At 46.4% G+C, this 18931-nt stretch overlaps 1 protein-coding gene across 6 annotated transcripts in view; it reads left to right on the plus strand.

Annotated features, from left to right (window-relative positions):
- enah (ENAH actin regulator) overlaps positions 1-18931 on the plus strand; it is a 314323-nt gene that overhangs the window by 244986 nt on the left and 50406 nt on the right. For 3 of the 6 annotated variants that reach the window (XM_069887965.1, XM_069887966.1, XM_069887967.1), the window contains 2 exons: positions 128-280; positions 12323-12407. In XM_069887965.1, the coding sequence (XP_069744066.1) occupies positions 128-280; positions 12323-12407 (238 nt within the window). Of the gene's footprint in view, positions 1-127; positions 281-12322; positions 12408-15436; positions 15679-18931 lie in introns of those variants that run through there. The other 3 variants (XM_069887970.1, XM_069887969.1, XM_069887971.1) reach the window with 2 other exon arrangements.

Genomic DNA, 18931 nt, shown 5'->3' on the forward strand with positions numbered 1-18931 from the left:
TGGTGGAACAGAGAGACCTTGTAGTGAATGTCCACAGATCATTAAAAATGGTAGGAGAAGTGGATAAATGGATACTCTTTTTCATCAACATTTACGTGGAATTTTAAATTTAATTTTAACCATACAGCATGGCAGAAGGACCTTCCAGCGCACAAAACCCATGCCGCCCAACTCCACCCAAATAATGAACCAACCCTGTACGTATTGGAGGGTGAGGGGAAACCTCCAAGGGTTACGGGGAGAATAACCAGACTACTTACAACTGTGAATTCATGCCCAGGTTGGTGCACTCACCGCAACACTGATCATACTGTCTATCTAAACAAATCTAAAAGCAAGTCTGTTAGGAGAGGGAAAGGGAATACATAGACAGTGCAGAGCACTGCTGTGGCCGTTCCTTTCAACAAGAAGGATACTGTTTGGGGGACGATCAACCAAGGACAAGTTGTGTTCTTATCTCTGGCACAGAGGCTGGCCTCTCGGCTCAGAAGGGAAGGGGGAGAGAAGAGGAGAGTGATGGTGGTTGGGGACTCATTGGTTAGACAAGTGGAAGTTCTGTGAATGAGACTGAGACGGCCAGATGGTATGTTGCCTCCCAGGTGCCAGGGTCAGGGATGGTCTCTAATCGAGTTCATAGCATTCTGGAGGGGGAAGGTGAGCAGCAAGATGACATGGTCCACGTGGGGGCCAATGACCTAGATAGGAGTAGGGATGAGGGAATGTAGCAGTCAGTTAGGAAGGAAGTTAAAAAGCAGGACCTCAGGGGGGTAATCTCAGAATTGCTGCCTGTGCCACACGCCAGAGAGAGTAGGAACAGGAAGGTGTGGCTGAAGAATTGGGGCAGGGGTTCAAATTTGTGGATCATTGGGATCTCTTCTGGGAAAGGTCTGACCTCTTCAAAGAGGACATCTGTACCTGAACTGGAAAGGGACCAATATCCCGGCAGGCAGGCAGGCAGAAGGTCAAAAAGACGATGCTACGTGTTGTGAAGAAGGACGAGCATAAATGTAGCCAGTTATGGCTAAGGAATAAAGGGGAGGAACTTAGAGCATGGATCAGTACGAAGGACTGTGATGTGGTGGCTGTTACTAAAACTTGGCTTTAGGAAGGGCAGCATTGGGTGATGCAGGGACCGGGGTTTCAATGTTTTAAAAGGAATAGGATGGGAGGTAAGAGAGGGAGGGGAGACAGCATTACTGGTCAGGGATAGTATCACGGCTACAGAAAAGGAGGACACTGCAGAGGGAGTGTCCGCTGAGTCGGTCTGGATGGAAGTCAGATATAGGAAGGGATCTATCACTGTGCTGGGAGTAGTCTATAGGGCTCTAGGAGCAGATAAGCAGGTAGATTTTGGAATGGTGGGGAAAGTACAGGGTTGTAGTTATGGGTGATTTCAACTTCCCTAATATTGACTGGCACCTCCTGACTGCAAGAGGGATGGATGGGGCTGAATTTCTCAGGTGTGTTCAAGGATCCCTGACACAGTCTGTGGACCGGCCGACGAGAGGAGAAGCCACACTGGATCTGGTTCTGGGGAATGAACCTGGTCTGGTGGCAGATCTCTCGGTGGGGGAGCAATTGGGTGAGAATGACCACAACTCCCTGAGCTTCAGCATAAAATAACTAAGGAAAAGGATATAAACAGTCAAATTGGGAAAGTGTTGGACTGGGGAAGGGCTCATTACAATGGGATGAGACAGGAGCTAGCTAGAATAAATTGGAAATAGATGTTCAAGGGTGAAAGCTCAGAACTAATGTGGAGGAAGTTTCGGGACCACATGCTGGGTTCAGGATTGGTTTGTCCCACTGGGACAAGGAACTGTGGTTGACAAAACAGGAGAGGCAGCTGGTCAAGAGGAAGAAGGAAGCATATATTAGATATAGGAAGTAGGAAACAGGAAGGGCTCATGAGAAGTATATGGTAGCCAGAAAGAAGCTTAAGTAAGAAAGGACTTGGGGGAATCTCAAAGGGAGCCTTGGCATGTAGGATTAAGGAAAATCCCAAGGTGTTCTATGCGTATGTGAAGAACAGGATGACGAGAATGATGGTGGGGCCGCTAAAGGATAAAGGAGGCAACATGTGCCTGGAGACAGAGGAGGTTGGGGAGGATCTAAATGAATATTTTGCTTTAATGTTCACAAGACAAAAGGACCTTGATCAGGGTGAGGTCAGAATAGAACAGACCTGTGTGGACCATGTGGAGATTAAGGAAGAGGAAGTGTTAGATCTTCTTAAAAACAGTAAGATTGGTAAGTCCCCAGGGTCGGATGCGATATTTCCCAGGTTGCTGTGGGAAGTGAGAAAAGAGACAGCTGGAGCAGTAACTATGATCTCTGAGTCCTCCTTGGCTGCAGGGGAGGTGCCGGGGAATTGGAGAATGGCAAATGTAACAGGGAATATGCTGGGTATTTTGTTGAGAAGGGAAGGGAGAGAGAAGAGGAGAGTGATGGTGAGTCTTATGTCAGTGGTGTGTAAACTATTGGAGAGGATTCTTAAGGATAGTCACCAGGGCTTTGTGATGGGAAGGTCGAGCCTCATGGGTCTAATTGAGTTTTTGGAGAAGGTAACAAGAGAAATTGATGAGGCAGTAGATGTGGTCGATGTGAATTTTAGCAAGGCATTTGACAAGGTCCCCCATGAGAGACTCATCCAGAAAGTCATGACATCATGGAACCTTGGGTGTGTGGATGAAAAAATTGGCTTGTAGGAAGAAAGCAGAGAGTAGTAGTGGAAGGAAAGTATTCTGCCTGGAGATCAGTGATGGGTGGAGTGCCGTGTGGATCTGTTCTAGGACCCCCTGCTCTTTGTGAATTTTATAAATGACCTGGATGAAGAGATGGAAGGATAGGTCAGTAAGTTTGTGGATGACATGAAGGTTGGAGGAGTTGTGGATGGAGCTGAAGGATATCAAAGGTTACAAGAGGATATAGACAGGGTGCAGAGTTAGGTGAAAAAGTGGCAGATGGAGTTCAATCCAGATAAGTGTGAGGTGATAAAGTTTGGAACAACAAACCAGAAAACTGAGTACAGGGTTAATGGTCGGTTACTTAAGAGTGTGGATGAACAGAGGGGCCTTGGGGTCCAAATCCATAGATCCCTGAAGGTTACCACACAGGTTGATAGGGCAGTTAAGAAGGTTTATGGGATGCTGGCCTCATTAGTAAGGGGTGGGTACAAGAGCAGAGTGGTCACATTGCAACTCTACAAATCTCTGGTAAGAGCGTACTTTGAGTATTGTGTTCAGTTCTGGTCACCTCATTACAGGAAGGATGTGGAAGCTATGGTGAGGGTGCAGAAGAGATTTACCAGGGTGTTGTCTGGATTGGAAAACAAGTCTTATGAGGCAAGGTTAGTAGAACTGGGACTTTTCTTTGGAGCATAGAAGGATGAGAGGAGACTTGATAGAGGTCTACAAGATTATGAGAGATATAGAGAGGGTGGACAGCCAGCACCTGTTTCCCAGGGCAGGATCAGCAAACACCAGAGGACGTGTACAAAGTGAAGAGAGGGAAGATCAGGGGAACGTCAGGGATAAGTGTTTTTACACAGAAAGTTGTATGTGGCTGGAATGCCTTGCCAGGGATGGTGGAGGCTGAAACATTAGGTGCATTTAAGAGATTCTTAAACAGGCACATGAATGGTGGAAAAATAGAGGGTTTTGGGGTTGGGGGGGGGGTTAGTACTTTTTTTTGGAATGAGTAGGCGCAACATTGAGGGCCATACGGCCTGTAGCTGTAGTGTTCTATGTTGGAAGAGCTTAGTCTGGAAGAGTATATGACACTGGTTCAAACCCCCACATTTCAGGGAGGAGGCGTTTGCACTGAAGAGGGTACAGAGAGAACTGTACGTTTCATGAAGCAGTTGGAGAAGGAACAATTGAATAAGTTAGTTATTTTCTTCGGCAGCTCTTTGGCATTTGTCGTGTTTTGTTTTCACTCCAATTCTGAGTTTTGAGATGGCAATTGAGACCTTTCTGGGATCTGCAGAGTTGTCCACAAATGGGGTGGACCCTTCTTCCGTCAACCACCTTCCTCTATTTTGATTGGTTGTGGGCCTGAAGTTCTTAAAGTAGATGGGAATGTTGCATTATTTTCAAGAAGACATTGAGAATATTTTTGAATTGTTTCTTACATGGAAATGTACAATATTGCAGCATAGTAAAAGCCCTTCGGGCCTGGATGTTGTGCCAACCCATATATTCCTACCAATAAAAACTAAACCCTTCCTACCTCCTAACCCTCTATTATTCTTCCATCCCTGAGCCTGTCTACGAGTCTCTTAAGTGCTCCTCATGTTCCAGCCTCCACCAGCATCCCTGGCAATGCATTCCAGGCCCCCACAACTCTCTGTATATAAACAAATCCCTGAAAGTTGTGGGGGCCTGGAATACCTTGCCAGGGGTGGTGATGGAGGCTGGAACAATAAGGGCATTTAAGAGACTCTTCTGCCTATCTTTAACCATGACTCGACTCAAGTCGGGTTCCAGATTCAGGAGTTTAGTGCCAGGCATGGGACAGAGGAGCTGCACAATGCAAGTGACTGAGTATGGTTTGGGCCTTGGTGCGGGTCTTGTGTGTGGCCTGGCATCAGTGGTGGTGATGTTTATCTGGTGACTGCTGCAGGTAGATCATGACTGAGGACTTTGGGTAGAGGTCATCGCTACCTGGTAGATTGTAAACATGCTAAATTTGAGCTTCTGACATTCAAATACTGTTCATGAGGCTGTGTTGGCACACTGGAGGCAGTGGTCACTTTAATTATCTGCGTTGAATGTGGGAAGTATTGCAGGGTTTCCAGGGTTGTGCCTGGCGTCTGCCTGTGCTGTCCAGTGATTCAGTGAACTCGTTGATGATGCAGAGCTTCTCCTCCACTCATGATCGGACTGAAATTGGAGTGACCTTGGTTTTGGAGTGGAGGTGGGAGCAGTTTCCCAATCTCCTTATAAATTCGCTCCTATTCAGTGAAAGCTGCAGCTGAGACCAAAAACTGAAAGAGTTGGGCCACAGGGCCAGTTCTGCGCTATACAGTTTGATTCGAGACTCCTTTTATTGTCATGTAATAGTACAGAAAATATAATATTACACTGTGGCAACCAACATGTTTGATGTTCAGACGAACCGGCTCTGATTCTCACGCGCGCAGTCGAAACAGCCTGCACCAAGATGGCACTGGGTATCTTCCCCTTCCCCACAAGAAAAGGGCACACATGCGTGAAGTATGAACAGCTGCCAGTCAGTGACGCAACTCCTGATATCCAACGCTGGGAACAGGGAGTGCCTTTAAAATGCTCAGTGAGCAAACAATAAAGCAGCGAGTTTTGGAACTAACCTGTCGACTGCTGGTCTCATTATTCACGCTGCAACCCCGCATGTGGTTTATTCAAGCAGAGGCACAGTTCCAGATCAGACAAATAATATCAGAGTCCACGAAGTACTTCCACGTGGTGAGCTCCTTGGACCAAGAAACCGTAGATGACTTCATCCATGCCCCACCAGAGTAAGGCAAATGTGCAGCCCCTTCAAATTCTCAGAGAGAATATTCACCTTCAGAGAGCAGCCAGGCTGATGCACCTAGACGGTCTGGGTGACAGGACCCCATCAGCCTTAATGGATTGGCAGAGGGACACAAGCCCTGTCTCACGTTCGAACAGGCATTCCTCGAGCAACTGCCCGAAAACATCCAGCTGATGCTGGCAGACGCACACACAGACATCCTCTGGAAAACCAGGAGGGAGAATGAAGCTAGCATCAGCCAGCTGTCTTGAACAAGGACCCCGCAGCCAGCCAAGCCCAATGGGACACAGAAATGCCAGCAACCCTAACGGAAGACAGTGCACCCATGGTGCTTCTACCATCAGAGATGGGGTACAGAAGTCAGCCACTGCTGACCACCCTGCATGTTTCAGGGAAACGCCAGGGCTAGCCCTCACTGATGGCTTTGGTAGGTGGCCACCCAGACAGCCTGCTGCACATGTGGGACAAAGGGTCCGGGCGCCATTTCTGCATGGACATGGTGGGCAGAAATTGCGTCATCCCAGCTACCGCACTAGAGACAAGGCCAGACAGCGTGGACCTTGAGAGCCGCAAACAACAGCTCCATACAAACCTACGGCAAACGCGAGGTCCAACTACAACTCTGTGCCAATACATTTAAATGGGACTTCATATTGGCCATGGTGGACAAACCACTCCTGGGGACAAGCTTCCTTAGGGCCCATGGTTTGCTGGCTGACCTGAAGGATTGGAGGCTGGTCCATGCTGAAACCTTTCAAATGTTCCCTCTCAGGGAAGCCAGACTACCTGCACCGCACCCAGACTCAGTCGCATTGTACAGCGATGAGTACAGCGATGACTCCTTGCCGAATTCCCATCAGTACTCAAACCACAGTTCACTCAACCAAACCGAAGCAGAAAGTGTAGCACCATATCATCACTCAAGGGCCACCCCTGCAAGCAAGGGCTAGAAGACTTCCCCTGGACAAACTCTGCCTGGACAAAGTACTGGAACAAATTGTGGATGGACACTGGAAGCCTTTGGCCTTCTTTAGTAGACATTTAAGACCACCCAAGTTGAAATACAGTGCTTTCAACAGAGAGCTGTTAACACTCTACCTGGCAATCCAGTTTCAGATACTTTCTGGAAGGCAGACCGTTTAGAGCCTTCACCGACCAAAACCCCAAACCTTTGGGTTCACTAAGGTATCAGACCCAATGACACCTTTCATATATATCAGAGTTTATGACAGTGATCCAGTAAGTGTCCGGTAAAGACAACGTCGTGGCAGATACTCTATTCAGGCCAACCATCCAAGCATTGGCACAGGGAATCAACTACTCAGAGATAGCAGAGGCGCAACAAGGAGACGCACAGCTACAGGACCGTAGTTTCAGGCCTGCAGTTGCAGGACGTACCCTTGGGTCCAGGTGCCCCATCGTCCTGACAGCCTGGAGACGGCATGTATTCAACTCCATGCACAGCCTTGCACATCCCACCATCTGTACGATATCCAGTCGGTTTGTGGCATGGCCTCAAAAAACAAGTCAGCGACTGGGCAAAGCCATGCACTCAGTGTCAGACAGCCAAACTCCAGAGGCGTACTAAAGCCCCTCTTGCAGCAGTTTGAACCCACAACCTTCAGATTCGACCACATCCATGTTGACAGGGCCACTGCATGTACTGTGGGGATCACAGTATCTCCCCAGCATGGTGGACCGTTTCACCAAATGGCTAGAGGCAGTTCCCCTCACAGACACTACCACCGAATCCTGCACCAGGGCCCTCGTCACTTGAGTAGCACGTTTCAGCATCCAATCCAGTTCACATCAAGCCTGTAGGCCGCTGTAGCCAGCTTGTTGGGGACTCAGCTGCATCACACCACAGCCTATCAAATGCAATCAAACCACCTGGTGGAGCACTTGAAATCAGCAATTATGGCCAGGCTGAAAGACCCAAATTGGGTGGATGAGCTTCCCTGGGTCCTCCTCTGGATCACTACAGCACCCAGAGAAGACCTGAAAGCTTCTCCTGCCAAACTGGTCCCACGCGCGCACCCCCCCCCCCCCCCCGCCCCAGCAATCCCCGGCGAGTTACTACCTGTCCCGTGGGGGCAGGAAGCAGAAACCACAGCAGCCCTCAGCAAACTCCAAGGAAGGCTGGGAACCTGGCACCCATCCCGGACGAACACCGACCTCCGTTCGCAGACAATTAAAGGAGCGTGAGTATGTCTTTGTTAGAAGGGATGAACACCGGCCACTGCTGCAGTGGCCCTCACAAAATGCCATTTAGAGTAGTAAAAAACAATTGGTCTACGTTTAAGTTGGACGTGGGGAGGGTAAAGAGGGGGTGTTCATGATTGACTGATCAAAGCTGGCACATGTGGACTTGGAAAAGCTGGTCGAAGTGCAAGCACCCAAACGTAGAGGCAGACCGCCCAAATAAGAAAGTGCAGACTTTGGGTTGCGGGGAGCGAAATCACCGGTTCTTGGTGGGGGGGGGGGGTGGGGGGCGGAATCGTGTGGTGACCAACTGGCTCCAATTGTAACGCGCGTGCGTGGTCGGAGCAGCCTACTCCAAGGTGGTCCCGGCCATTTCCCCTTCCCCACAAAGAAAGGGCCTGCATGCGCAGAGTGTGAATAGCTGCCAGTCAGTAGTACAACTTCCGGTTCCCAGCATCAGGAACAGGGAGCAAACAATAAAGCAGCGAGTTTTGGAACGAACCTATTGACTGTCAGTCTCGTTATTCGCTCCGTAGTGCCTGTCATAAGGAAAACAAAGAGTTACCATTAGCCCCTAACAGTGAGAGAAAGAGAGTCCCTTCAGAGTCAATATGCGTCTGTGGATTTAATTTATGCACTTCTGTAACAACACAGACTTCTGTTCAAACCATTGGCAACTCAAGGTCTAGATCTAGTCATAACATAACAATTTACAGCACGGAAACAGGCCATTAGGCCCTTCTAGTCCGCACCGAACCAAACACCCCTCTCTAGTCCCACCTCCCTGCACAATGCCCATAACCCTCCATCTTCTTCTCATCCATAGACCTGTCCAACCTTTTCTTAAATAATACAATTGACTCCGCCGCCACTATTTCTCCCGGAAGCTCATTCCACACGGCTACCACTCACTGAGTAAAGAAGTTCCCCCTCATGTTACCTCTAAACCTCTGCCCCTTAATTCTTAACTCATGTCCTCTTGTTTTAATCTTTCCTCCTCTTAACGGAAATAGTCTATCCACATCCACTCTGTCTATCCCTTTCATAATCTTAAATACTTCTATCAAATCCCCTCTCAACCTTCTACGCTCCAAAGAATAAAGATCTAATCTGTCCAATCTCTCCCTATACTCTAGATGCTTAAACCCAGGTAACATTCTGGTAAACCTTCTCTGCACTCTCGCCACTCTGTTTATAATAAACTTGTTAGAGGCATCAAAAATTATGAGGGTGGATCATGAGAAAGCTTTTTTTGTTACAGAGATATGAGAGGATTTGTGTAAAGTGAGGAGTAAGAGGGTTAAAGGAATCAGAGGATTTTGTTTTTCTGACAGGTGGTTGCAATCTTGAGCATGTGAGATTGTGCTAGAAGCAGGTAGTCATATTGTATTTTACACATCTTGCTAAGTGCTGTTAAATTGGATGAGTGAGCCAAAGTAGTCTATTTCTTGCGATGAACCCTATGGTGAATTTCAGACACAAGTAGGGCCGAACTAGTACGGCCGAACTGGCCTGTTCTGTGCTGTAAGTGGTTATGGTTATATATATGGTTGACGCTGAGTGCAAGGTGAAAGAAACAACAATGGCGATCACCTACTTTTAATAGTACTCACTGAATGGGGGACTTTAACTTCCACATAGAGTGGGAAAATCAAGTTGGTCGTGGGAGTCTGGAAGAGGACTTCATAGAATGCATCCGTGATAGTTTTCTTGAGCAGCAGGTTAAGGAACCCACAAGAGAAAATGCTCTCCTGGATCTAGTGTTGTGCAATGAGATAGGTCGAGTAAATGATGTAATAGTCAGAGACCATCTGGGAAATAGCGATCATAGTATGACTGAATTTCTCATTCAGATGGAAGGGAACATAGTTAGATCTAAAACTAATAGATTATCCTTAAACAGGGGTGACTCCCATAGGATGAGGGAGGAATTGGGCAGAGTGGACTGGGAGCACAGGCTCATTGATGAAACAGTTGAGGAACAGTGGAAGATTTTCAAAGAAATATTTTGTAATGCTCAACAAAAATAGATTCTGGTCAGGAAAAAGGGCAGCAAGGGAAGGAAAAATCAACCGTGGTTAACAAAGGAAATAAAGGAGAGTATAAAATTGAAGGTGCAGGTGTACAAAGCTGCAAAGTGCAGTGGGAAACTTGAAGATTGGGATAACTTTAAGAGACAACAAGGGGTTACAAAGCAGGTAATAAGAAATGGGAAAAAGGATTATGAAAGTCAATTGGCACAAAATATAAAAACAGAAAGCAAAAAATTTTATAAAGGTATAAAAAGGAAGAGGGTGGCCAGAGTTAACATAGGACCCTTGGAGGATGAGAAAGGAAAACTGGTAGCAAAAAATGAGGAAATGGCCGAGGCATTGAACAAATATTTTGTGTCAGACTTCACGGTGGAAGACATGTCCAGCATGCCCAAGTGCGGAGTTAAGGATGCGAATTTTGGGGAGGGCCTTGATAATATAGGCCAGGCGGGGTATAGGGATGAAGGGGTTGACTTATGATGAAAGATTAAATCGTCTAGGATTGAATTCGCTCGAGTTCAGAAGAATGCGAGGAGACCTTATAGAAACATATAGGATTATGAAGGGTATGGATAGGATAGATGTAGGAAGGTTTTTTGAGCTGGCCGGGGAAACTAAAACAAGAGGACACAGTCTCAAGATTCGGGGGAGTAGATTTAGGACAGAGATGAGGAAAAATAGTTTTTCCCAGAGAGTAGTGAATGCTTGGAATTCTCTAACCAGGGAAGTGGTTCAGGCTGCCTCATTAAACATAATTAAACATAATTCGGTTAGATAAATTTTTACATGATAGAGGAATTAGGGGATATGGGTAGAAGGCAGGTAGGTGGAGTTAGGTCATAAATTAGATCAGCCACGATCGTATTGAATGGCGGAGCAGGCTCGATGGGCTATTTTTGGCCTACTCCTGTTCCTACTTCCTATGTTCCTATGCAAACCACCATTATGATCAGGAACCCTTTAGCGCCCGAGGCTGTTGGGAATCCCTTGCTGCTGTTAGAATCCTTGTAATCCTGGTTCCCGTGAGCCAGGCTCCTGCAATCCACGGCCTGTGTGGGTCTCTCAAGCGCAAGTCAGCAACGGCCCACAGCGTGTGCACTTCCTTCAGCCACTCACTCCCTCATTGGTTCACTGCCGTGCTCATTGTCTACTAGGGGTCATCTCTTGTGCTTCATCTTCACAACAGGGTTCATCTGCCCATTTCTGGTAACCTGCTCCCCTGGGGTCTGCTACCCAGCACAGGCACTCCCATCTTGGGCACAAACCCCATTCTTGCAGGAGTTTTTTAAAAAACAGTGTCAGCTCTTTTATCAGGCAGCTTAAAGTTGGGGTTAGAAGCCATCAGCATTAGGACCAGGCAGTTAGACCCTGCGGAGTAGCACTGTGTCTCTGCTTCATGGTCTCTTGGGGTCCGTACCAGCAGCAGCTCTGCTGTTACAGCCTTTTGTTTTGGGAATGCTGGAAGAAGCCACCAGGTCAAGCAGCATCTATGGGGATCAAGGATGTGAGTGGGCAGTTTAGGTTGAAGCCTTGAATCAGGAGTGAGGAGGAAAGATTGTTAATATGTTGAATACTATATCACAGTTACAGGCTGTTAGGCCCTCGCTGATCCAAATATTCCTTAAAAAAACAGTCCTAAACCCTCCTTACCCCATAACCCTCTATTTTTCTTTCATCCATGTAACTGCCTAGGAGTCTCATAAATGCCCCTAATGTTTCAGCCTCCACCACCATCCCTGGCAAGACATTCCATCACTTCTTAGGCGGGGAGTCAGCAGGGACCGCTGGGCCCAGGGAGGAGTCGGCAGGGGATGCTGGGCCCAGGCAGGGAGTCAGCAGGGCACAAGCTGGGAGTTGGCAGGGAGCAGCAGGGCCCAGGCGGGGAATCGGCAGGGTGTTTAGGACCCTGGGGAGTCGGCAGGTAGCTCAAGGCCCAGTTGGGGAGTCGGCAAGGAGCACTGGGTCCAGAGAGTTGGCAGAGAGCATAGGGCCAGGCGGGGAGTCGGCAGGGAGCTCAGGGCCCAGGCTGGGAGATGGCAGGGAGCTCAGGGCCCAGGCGGGGAGTCGGCAGGGAGCTCAGGGCCCAGGCTGGGAGATGGCAGGGAGCTCAGGGCCCAGGCGGGGAGTCGGCAGGGAGCTCAGGGCCCAGGCTGGGAGATGGCAGGGAGCGCAGGACCCAGGCGGGGAGTCAGCAGGGAGTGCAGCACCTGGAGAGTTAACAGGGAGCGCTGAGCCCAGGCAGGGAGCGTAGGGAGTCGGCAGAGGGCAAGGGCCCGGGAGGGGAGTTGGCAGGATTTTGTCCCTGTTGTGCTGACTGTGTCTGTGAATATTCATATTTCTTGTCTGTGACTTTAATGTATACTATTGTCGTCAGTGTATCTTGTGTAGCTGCTTGGGTGCAACAAGTCAGAATTTCAGTGTATCTATGCATTGTGTCCGTGTGTATTTGACAATGATTTGTTGTAAAGTCGTTTAATTCGTAGAACTAAGAACGATGTGAACCAGGCAGGGCTGCAGTGAGATTTTGCAAGAGTGTAGCCTTTGAAATAATTTTTCTTGGATTTGTTTTCTAGGTCCAACATTGTCACGGCAGAACTCTCAGCTATTCCCCCAAGTACAGAATGGACCATGTCAGGAGGAGCTGGAGATTCAGAGGCGGTAATGATTTCTGTTTTCCTAGTGAACGCTAGCACTGGCTGACAGAGCTGGGTGATAAATGGACAATTTTCTTCCATCTTGCTGGGATGTACAGTCGAAGAAATGGCACCATATCTACCTGTAACTGGTTTCGGGAAGCTGTGAACTTGCACACCCAGCTTCCTTAGTGCATCATTGCTCCTGAGGTTCCTGCTGTTTACTCTTCGTCCTGATAGAATTTGGTGTCCCAAGATGCATTCCCTTGTACTTGTCTCGATTGAGTTCAGTTGGATCAATAGACAAGATCTGTTTTTGTCACAACATCTAACGATGGCACATTTTGTGAGAGCCAGAATATTTACTGTAACTGCTGGACAGTCTTACAGACACCAACAGTTGCACTGTATAAAACATGAAACATCAGCAGGTTTACTGGTTGGGGTGGGAGATTTTGGAGGCAGACGAGTCTTGTGGGAATAGAGGCGTTGCTCTGCTGGGTGCTTGGGATTCTAGGTCAAGTTTAAACAAAAGAGCCTCCTACTTGGCTTCAATTGCCTCTTTTCCATCACAAGGTCAGAAGTGGAAATCTTCACATCCATTCAGATCTCCTCAGCAAATAAGGCAGTTCATGCAACAACACAGACAGCCCTGGTTAAAGTTTAGACATGTGCAGGTAACATTTACACCAGACAAGAACCAAGCTATTAACATCTCCAAGCAAGGTCTGCCCACCTGACCTTGACATTAAAGATATTACCATTGTGGAATCTCACATCAAACAGCCAAAATTCAATTCATCAGCCACATAAATGCAGTGCCTTCAAGAGCAGTTATTGAGAGAAGCTGGAAGTGACACAACATAGTCCTTCAACTATCCTCAAACATGGGTCAGGAGAGTGTTAGAATCTCAGGTGAATAGATTTCCAGTAGACTGGCTGATTGTCAGCATCCCATCCATTGCCCTAAAGATTAATTCTGCCCTTTCACCAGCCTAGAGTAGTAACAGTGTGAACTCTTCCTAAAATCCATTGCAGTCCCCCAAACAGGCAAGCAGAGGGTGTATGTTGCACGCCACTCTGATTTGGGAGTGCATTGCCCTCCCCAGTAGAATTGTAGGAGACCCTTCACTTGAGGAGCTGCAGTGACTACAAAGTTAGCACACAATATCCTGTGGATGGTTCAGGACGGACAGTGAAGGCTGACTTTACATTGATGTCAACCTGAAAAATTCATTCTTTTCAGTGTCCTCATCGGTCTCTCATATCATATCAACCACCCTCACTATGGTACAACTCAAGTTGGGTCCTAACGAAATGTTTCTCCTGGTGGGGAACTGAGAGAGTCAGGAAGGAGACAAGGCATGGAAATCGATGCAGGAGAGCTGGGCCATGTGATATTTACAAGAGTACAGATGGTTTACTTCGATCCACATCTGTTCATATTTTCAAAGAAGCTGGGAAAACAGAAGAGCTTATTGATCTCTCTCTTATCATTATTAGACCATGAAAAGCTTCTGCCATGCTGCATGAGGCAACTTGTTTTCAACCTCGTATGTACCAAGTGGGTTCTCATCCCAGACACTTGATGGATGTGTCAGCAGGTGGATACGAGCTGTCGGTGGGTTTGTAATGACACCAATGTCAGGATTGTTGTCCAGCTTCCCTCATAGCCAGAAATGAGATGTGTGTGGCTGGTACATTTTGACCCCTAGCTCACCAAGTACTTTTTCAGATGTGAATGAGAAGAAAATTAGATAACGTTAAAACATAAAACAGGATAGCACAGGAACAGGCCCTTCAGCCCACCTGACTCTACTGATCACCATGTCAAAATCAAATTGAAACTCTGCTGCTTTCACCAGATACATACCCCTCCATTATCTTTCTCATTCACGTGTAAACTAAAAGCTTCTTAAATGCTATTATTATGTCTATATCTATCACTACTGGCAGCCAGTTAAAGGCACTTGCTATTCTCTAGAAAATATTTGTGCAATATGTCTCCCTTAGAGCAGCAAGATTAGCGTAGCGGTTCGTGCAACGCTATGAGAGCACCAATGACCTGGGTTCGACTCCAGCCCTGTCTGTAAGGAGTTTGTACATTCTCTCTGGGTGGGTTTTCCCCAGTTTCCTCCCACTCTCCAAAACGTTCAAGGGTTGTTGGTTAAGTGAGTCGCATGGATTTAAATGGCCGGAATTGACTTCTCCCATGTTGTAAATAAACTATAATTTGAAAAAAAATTAAATTTAAAGACCCTCCCCCTCATCTTCAACACGTCTTCTAGTGTGTGATGCTTTTATTCTGACTGTCCATGAGTCTACCAGGTCACCTCTCAGGCTCTAGAGAAGAGATCCCAAATTCATCCAACCTCTCCCCATGATTCGTAGCATGTAAACCAGGTAACATCTTTTGTACTCTTTCCAGAGCCTCTGCACCCTTCCTGTAATGAGATGACCAGAATTGAACACAGCATTCCAAGTGCAGCCATACCAAAGTTTTATATAGCTGATCTTAGAGGCACTTTATTTCAGTCCAGTGGCTGAGGCAACAATCACATTAAACAGACAGCAATTGTAACAACGATGGAAATTGAGTTTGGTGTCATGCCGGTCAAATAAAAAAGCCACAGCAAGGGCCTTGTGTGGGGTAATGGATCTCTTTTGCAAGATAACATGTAACAGTTGGAGCAGTGGAACCCTGCTGATCTCAACCTTTGCTATGAGCCTTGGTGAAAACCTGGCTTAGAAAAACACAGAGAAAATATTTCTTGCTGAAAAATTCAACACTTTTCTGTTGATTGCTCAGGACCTGTCTTTAGAAGCATTTTAGACCTGGGCTTTCAATGCAGTGCCTGTGAGCGTGCACCATTTCATCCCTTGCGCTCTGTCGTTGCACAGACCGCTGAATGCTGCTTGGTGCCGGCTTCTCGTCTGGCTTGTGTCATGCTGTGATGTGAGAGTTTAATTTTCACTTGCTTGGACTGGGACTGTTTTTAAACAGTGATGTCATGGAGTTTATCATTGTGACAGCCAGTCTAGTAATGTGGCCTTTGGGTTATTATAAAATAGTGAGCTGTGAAATAGCTATTTGACAGAAAGGAACTCCATTGAGGCATGGTGCTGCAATGTGGGCTATTAATTCAACTTGTGTCATCTGCCAGCAACTCATGTTGGAATAATATAAAAGCCTCCATTCAGACTTCGTTCTCCTTGTGCAACGTATCAGACATGAAGGTGTTGGATAAAAATGTGTGTCGCAGGAATATGGGCCCAGATATCAGACAGTTTATACAGTGAGTACAATAAGATGTCAACTGTCTATTTATCAAGAAATTGAACTTTTTTCAATGGTGTTCGATAGAACTGCGATCTTTCAAGAAAGGAAATGTACCAAACTGAGCCCGTCTGACCTATGGTGGAGACTACAGATGTTGGGATCTGAAGCTAAACACACTCAGCAGGTGGAGCAGCATCGGGGTTGGGGGTGGGGAGGGGGGCCAAAAAGATTTCAAGTTGGGACCTTTCATCAGGTCTTGCTTCAAAATGTTCCCCATCCTTTTTCTCCCACTTCTACTTGGCCCGCCAAGCTCCTCCGGCAGATCGTTTGTTACTGGCGTACAGGACGTCAGGAGTCACTTTCAGTTGCCTCCTCCGTTCAAGGCAATTTGGGCTTTGTGGGAAGATGAGGAGGAAGTGGCTGGGACACTAGTCAAGATATTTGTGACATTAGCCACGGGTGAGATATCAGAAGACTGGAGGGTGGCTAATGTTATGACTGTATTTAAGAAGGGTTGCAAAGGCAGTCCAGGGAACCACAGGCCAATGAGCTGAACACCAGTGGTAGGAAAGCTGCAGGATTTACCTGCCTTCAGAAAGGCAAAGACTGATTACAGATGGTCAGCATGGCTTTGTGAGTGGGAAATCAGGTCTCATGAATTTGAGTTTTTTCAAGAGGTGACCAAGAGAATTGATAAGGGCAGAGTGGTAAAGTGCTACATGAACTTTGACGAGGTCCTGTGTGGGAGGCTAGTCTGGGACTTAGCTGAGGTGGCCAATTGGATAGAAAATCGGCTCAGTGGAGGGAGTCAGAGGGTGATAGTGGAGGGTTGTTACTCAGATTGGGGTCTGTGACCAGTGGAGTTCTGCAGGGTTCACTTGATGTCTACTGTATTAACAATTTGGGAGAGAATGTAGCCTCCATAGTGTATTGTCATGTATATAAGGGTAATGTACACGTGCACCAACATTATTACTTGCTGCAGACACACAGATACGTAAGATGTGCCAACAACAAAAGTATGCATTAAATTATCACAATATAGGCAGTATAGTGTACAGTGAAGAAGATTGCATCAGGAACTAGATGAACTTAGAAAGTAGTCTAAGGAATATCAGATGGAATTTAAGTTGAACAAGAGTGAGGTGTTCCACTTGGAACAGTGCAGCACAGGAACAGACCCTTCAGTCCACATCATTGGGAAATTAAAGCAGGGTAGGGCATGCACAGAAATGATGGTCCTGGAAAGTGTTGTAGAACAGAGAGAGCAGTGTTTACAAGTCCATGGTTCCCTGCTGTAGGTAGGCTGTGTAGTGCAGAATGTGTTGGGCACACTGGTTTGGGTACAGGATTTGGGACATCATCTTGGGGATACACAAATGGAGGCTTCTGTGGAGAGCATAATTTAAAAGGAGAGACAGGGTGGATGGATCTTTTTTAACATGATATGTTGGAAGATGAGGGGTAACCTTATTGAGGTTTATTGAATCACGAGAGACATAGTCTCTCATCACAGTCTTCTTCCGAGGGTAGAGGTGCCTAAAACTAGAGGGCGTAGATTTAAGATGAGGGGGAAAAGGACCTGAGGGGCACCTTTTGTACCCAGGGTAATTGGAATGTAGAACAAGGAAATGGTAGAGGCAGGGATAATTACATTTAAAAGACATTGAGATGGACATGGAAACAATGGCTTTGGAGGGCCATGGGCTAAACACAAGCCAATGGGACCCAGTTTGGTCGGCTTTGTCATCATGGTCAATGGGAGTCTTTCTGTGCAGTATAACTCTGTGACTCTATGACAGAAAAGATTGCCTTTTCCAGTGATGTAAGCCTCCTAAGGGACACTGATGCACAATCTGAAATATCCTGGATCTGGAGCTCAATAAAAAATTAACTATTCCTGATAGGTTTCTGAATAAGGGCTCTAAAAAAAAATTTAAACACAGAAAATGTTGGAGTTCTCAGCAGGTCAGGCAGCTCCTGTGGAGAGTGAAGCAAAATCAATGTGTCACATGGAACAAACAACTAACAAGACAGGGTTTAGAGCAATAAGGCAGGATCAGTTAATAAAATTAGGGAAGAGTGACCACAATGTGGTGAACATTTTTATTCAGATGGAGAGTTATACCATTAATTCTGAGACTTGGGTGAGAAGTTAAAGAAAAATAACTTTAATGATGAGATGCGAATTGGCTGGGATAGACAAGCAAAGGGCAGCACGGTTAGTGTAATGGGTAGCACAACGCTGTTACAGCACCAGTGACCTGGGAGTTTGTACGTTCATCCCATGTCTGCATGAGTTTTCCCCAGGGCCTCCAGTTTCCTCCCATCCTTCAAAATGTACCGGGGAGTAGATCAATTGGGTGATACAGGCTCATGGGTTGAAAGGACCTGTTAACGTACTGTAGATTTAAATTTTAATTAAAATTTTTAAATGTACATGATTGACAAAGGCAGGTATTTACATATCATGTTGAGCAAGTTCATAAACTCTACATCTCTGTTTGCCATAAAAGTAAAATGAGGAAGTTGGCTCAACCATGGCTAATGATGGAAATCCAGGATAACCAAAAAGGGGCATGTAAATTGGCACGGAAAAGCTCAGGGGCAGGAATAAATTTAGAATTCTGAAAGGGAAGTTAAAGACTTTAACTAGAAGAGGAGGAAAAATAAAGTATGAGAATAAACTTGCAGGAAGCATAAAAATAGATTGCAAAAGCTTACATAGGTATGTAAAGAGAAAGAGATCCATTAAAGCAAATGTAGACTCTTGTGGTCAAAATCAGGGGAATTTATAATGGGCAACAAAGAAATGGCAATTGAATAAATTCTTTGGTTCCATCTTCCCCTTGGAACATGCCCCTAACATTCTGGGAACACTCTGGTTCTGAGGGATGTGCATAGCAGAGGAATTGGCGGAAATTCCTATCAGTAGTGAAATTGCATTCGGTAAATTGATGCCATTGAAGGTTGATAAATCCCAGGGAATTATAGTCTGCATCTCAGAGGTGGTCTTCGAGATTGTGGATGCATTATTGATTATTTTCCAACATTCATTACATTCTGGATCAGTGGAACATTTGCTAATGTGACACCACTTTTTTTTTAAAAAGGAGAGAAAAACCAGGGAATTGTAGCCAGTTTGCCTGACTTTGGTGGTGGGGAAAATGCTCGAGTCCATTATTAAAGATGTAATTGCTGCACATTTAGTGGGGAGAGACAGGTCTAGTCCAAGTCAGCATGGATTTATGAAAGGGAAATTATGCTTG

This window comes from Narcine bancroftii, chromosome 6 (genome assembly GCF_036971445.1).
Source record: "Narcine bancroftii isolate sNarBan1 chromosome 6, sNarBan1.hap1, whole genome shotgun sequence".
NCBI lineage: Eukaryota > Metazoa > Chordata > Chondrichthyes > Torpediniformes > Narcinidae > Narcine > Narcine bancroftii.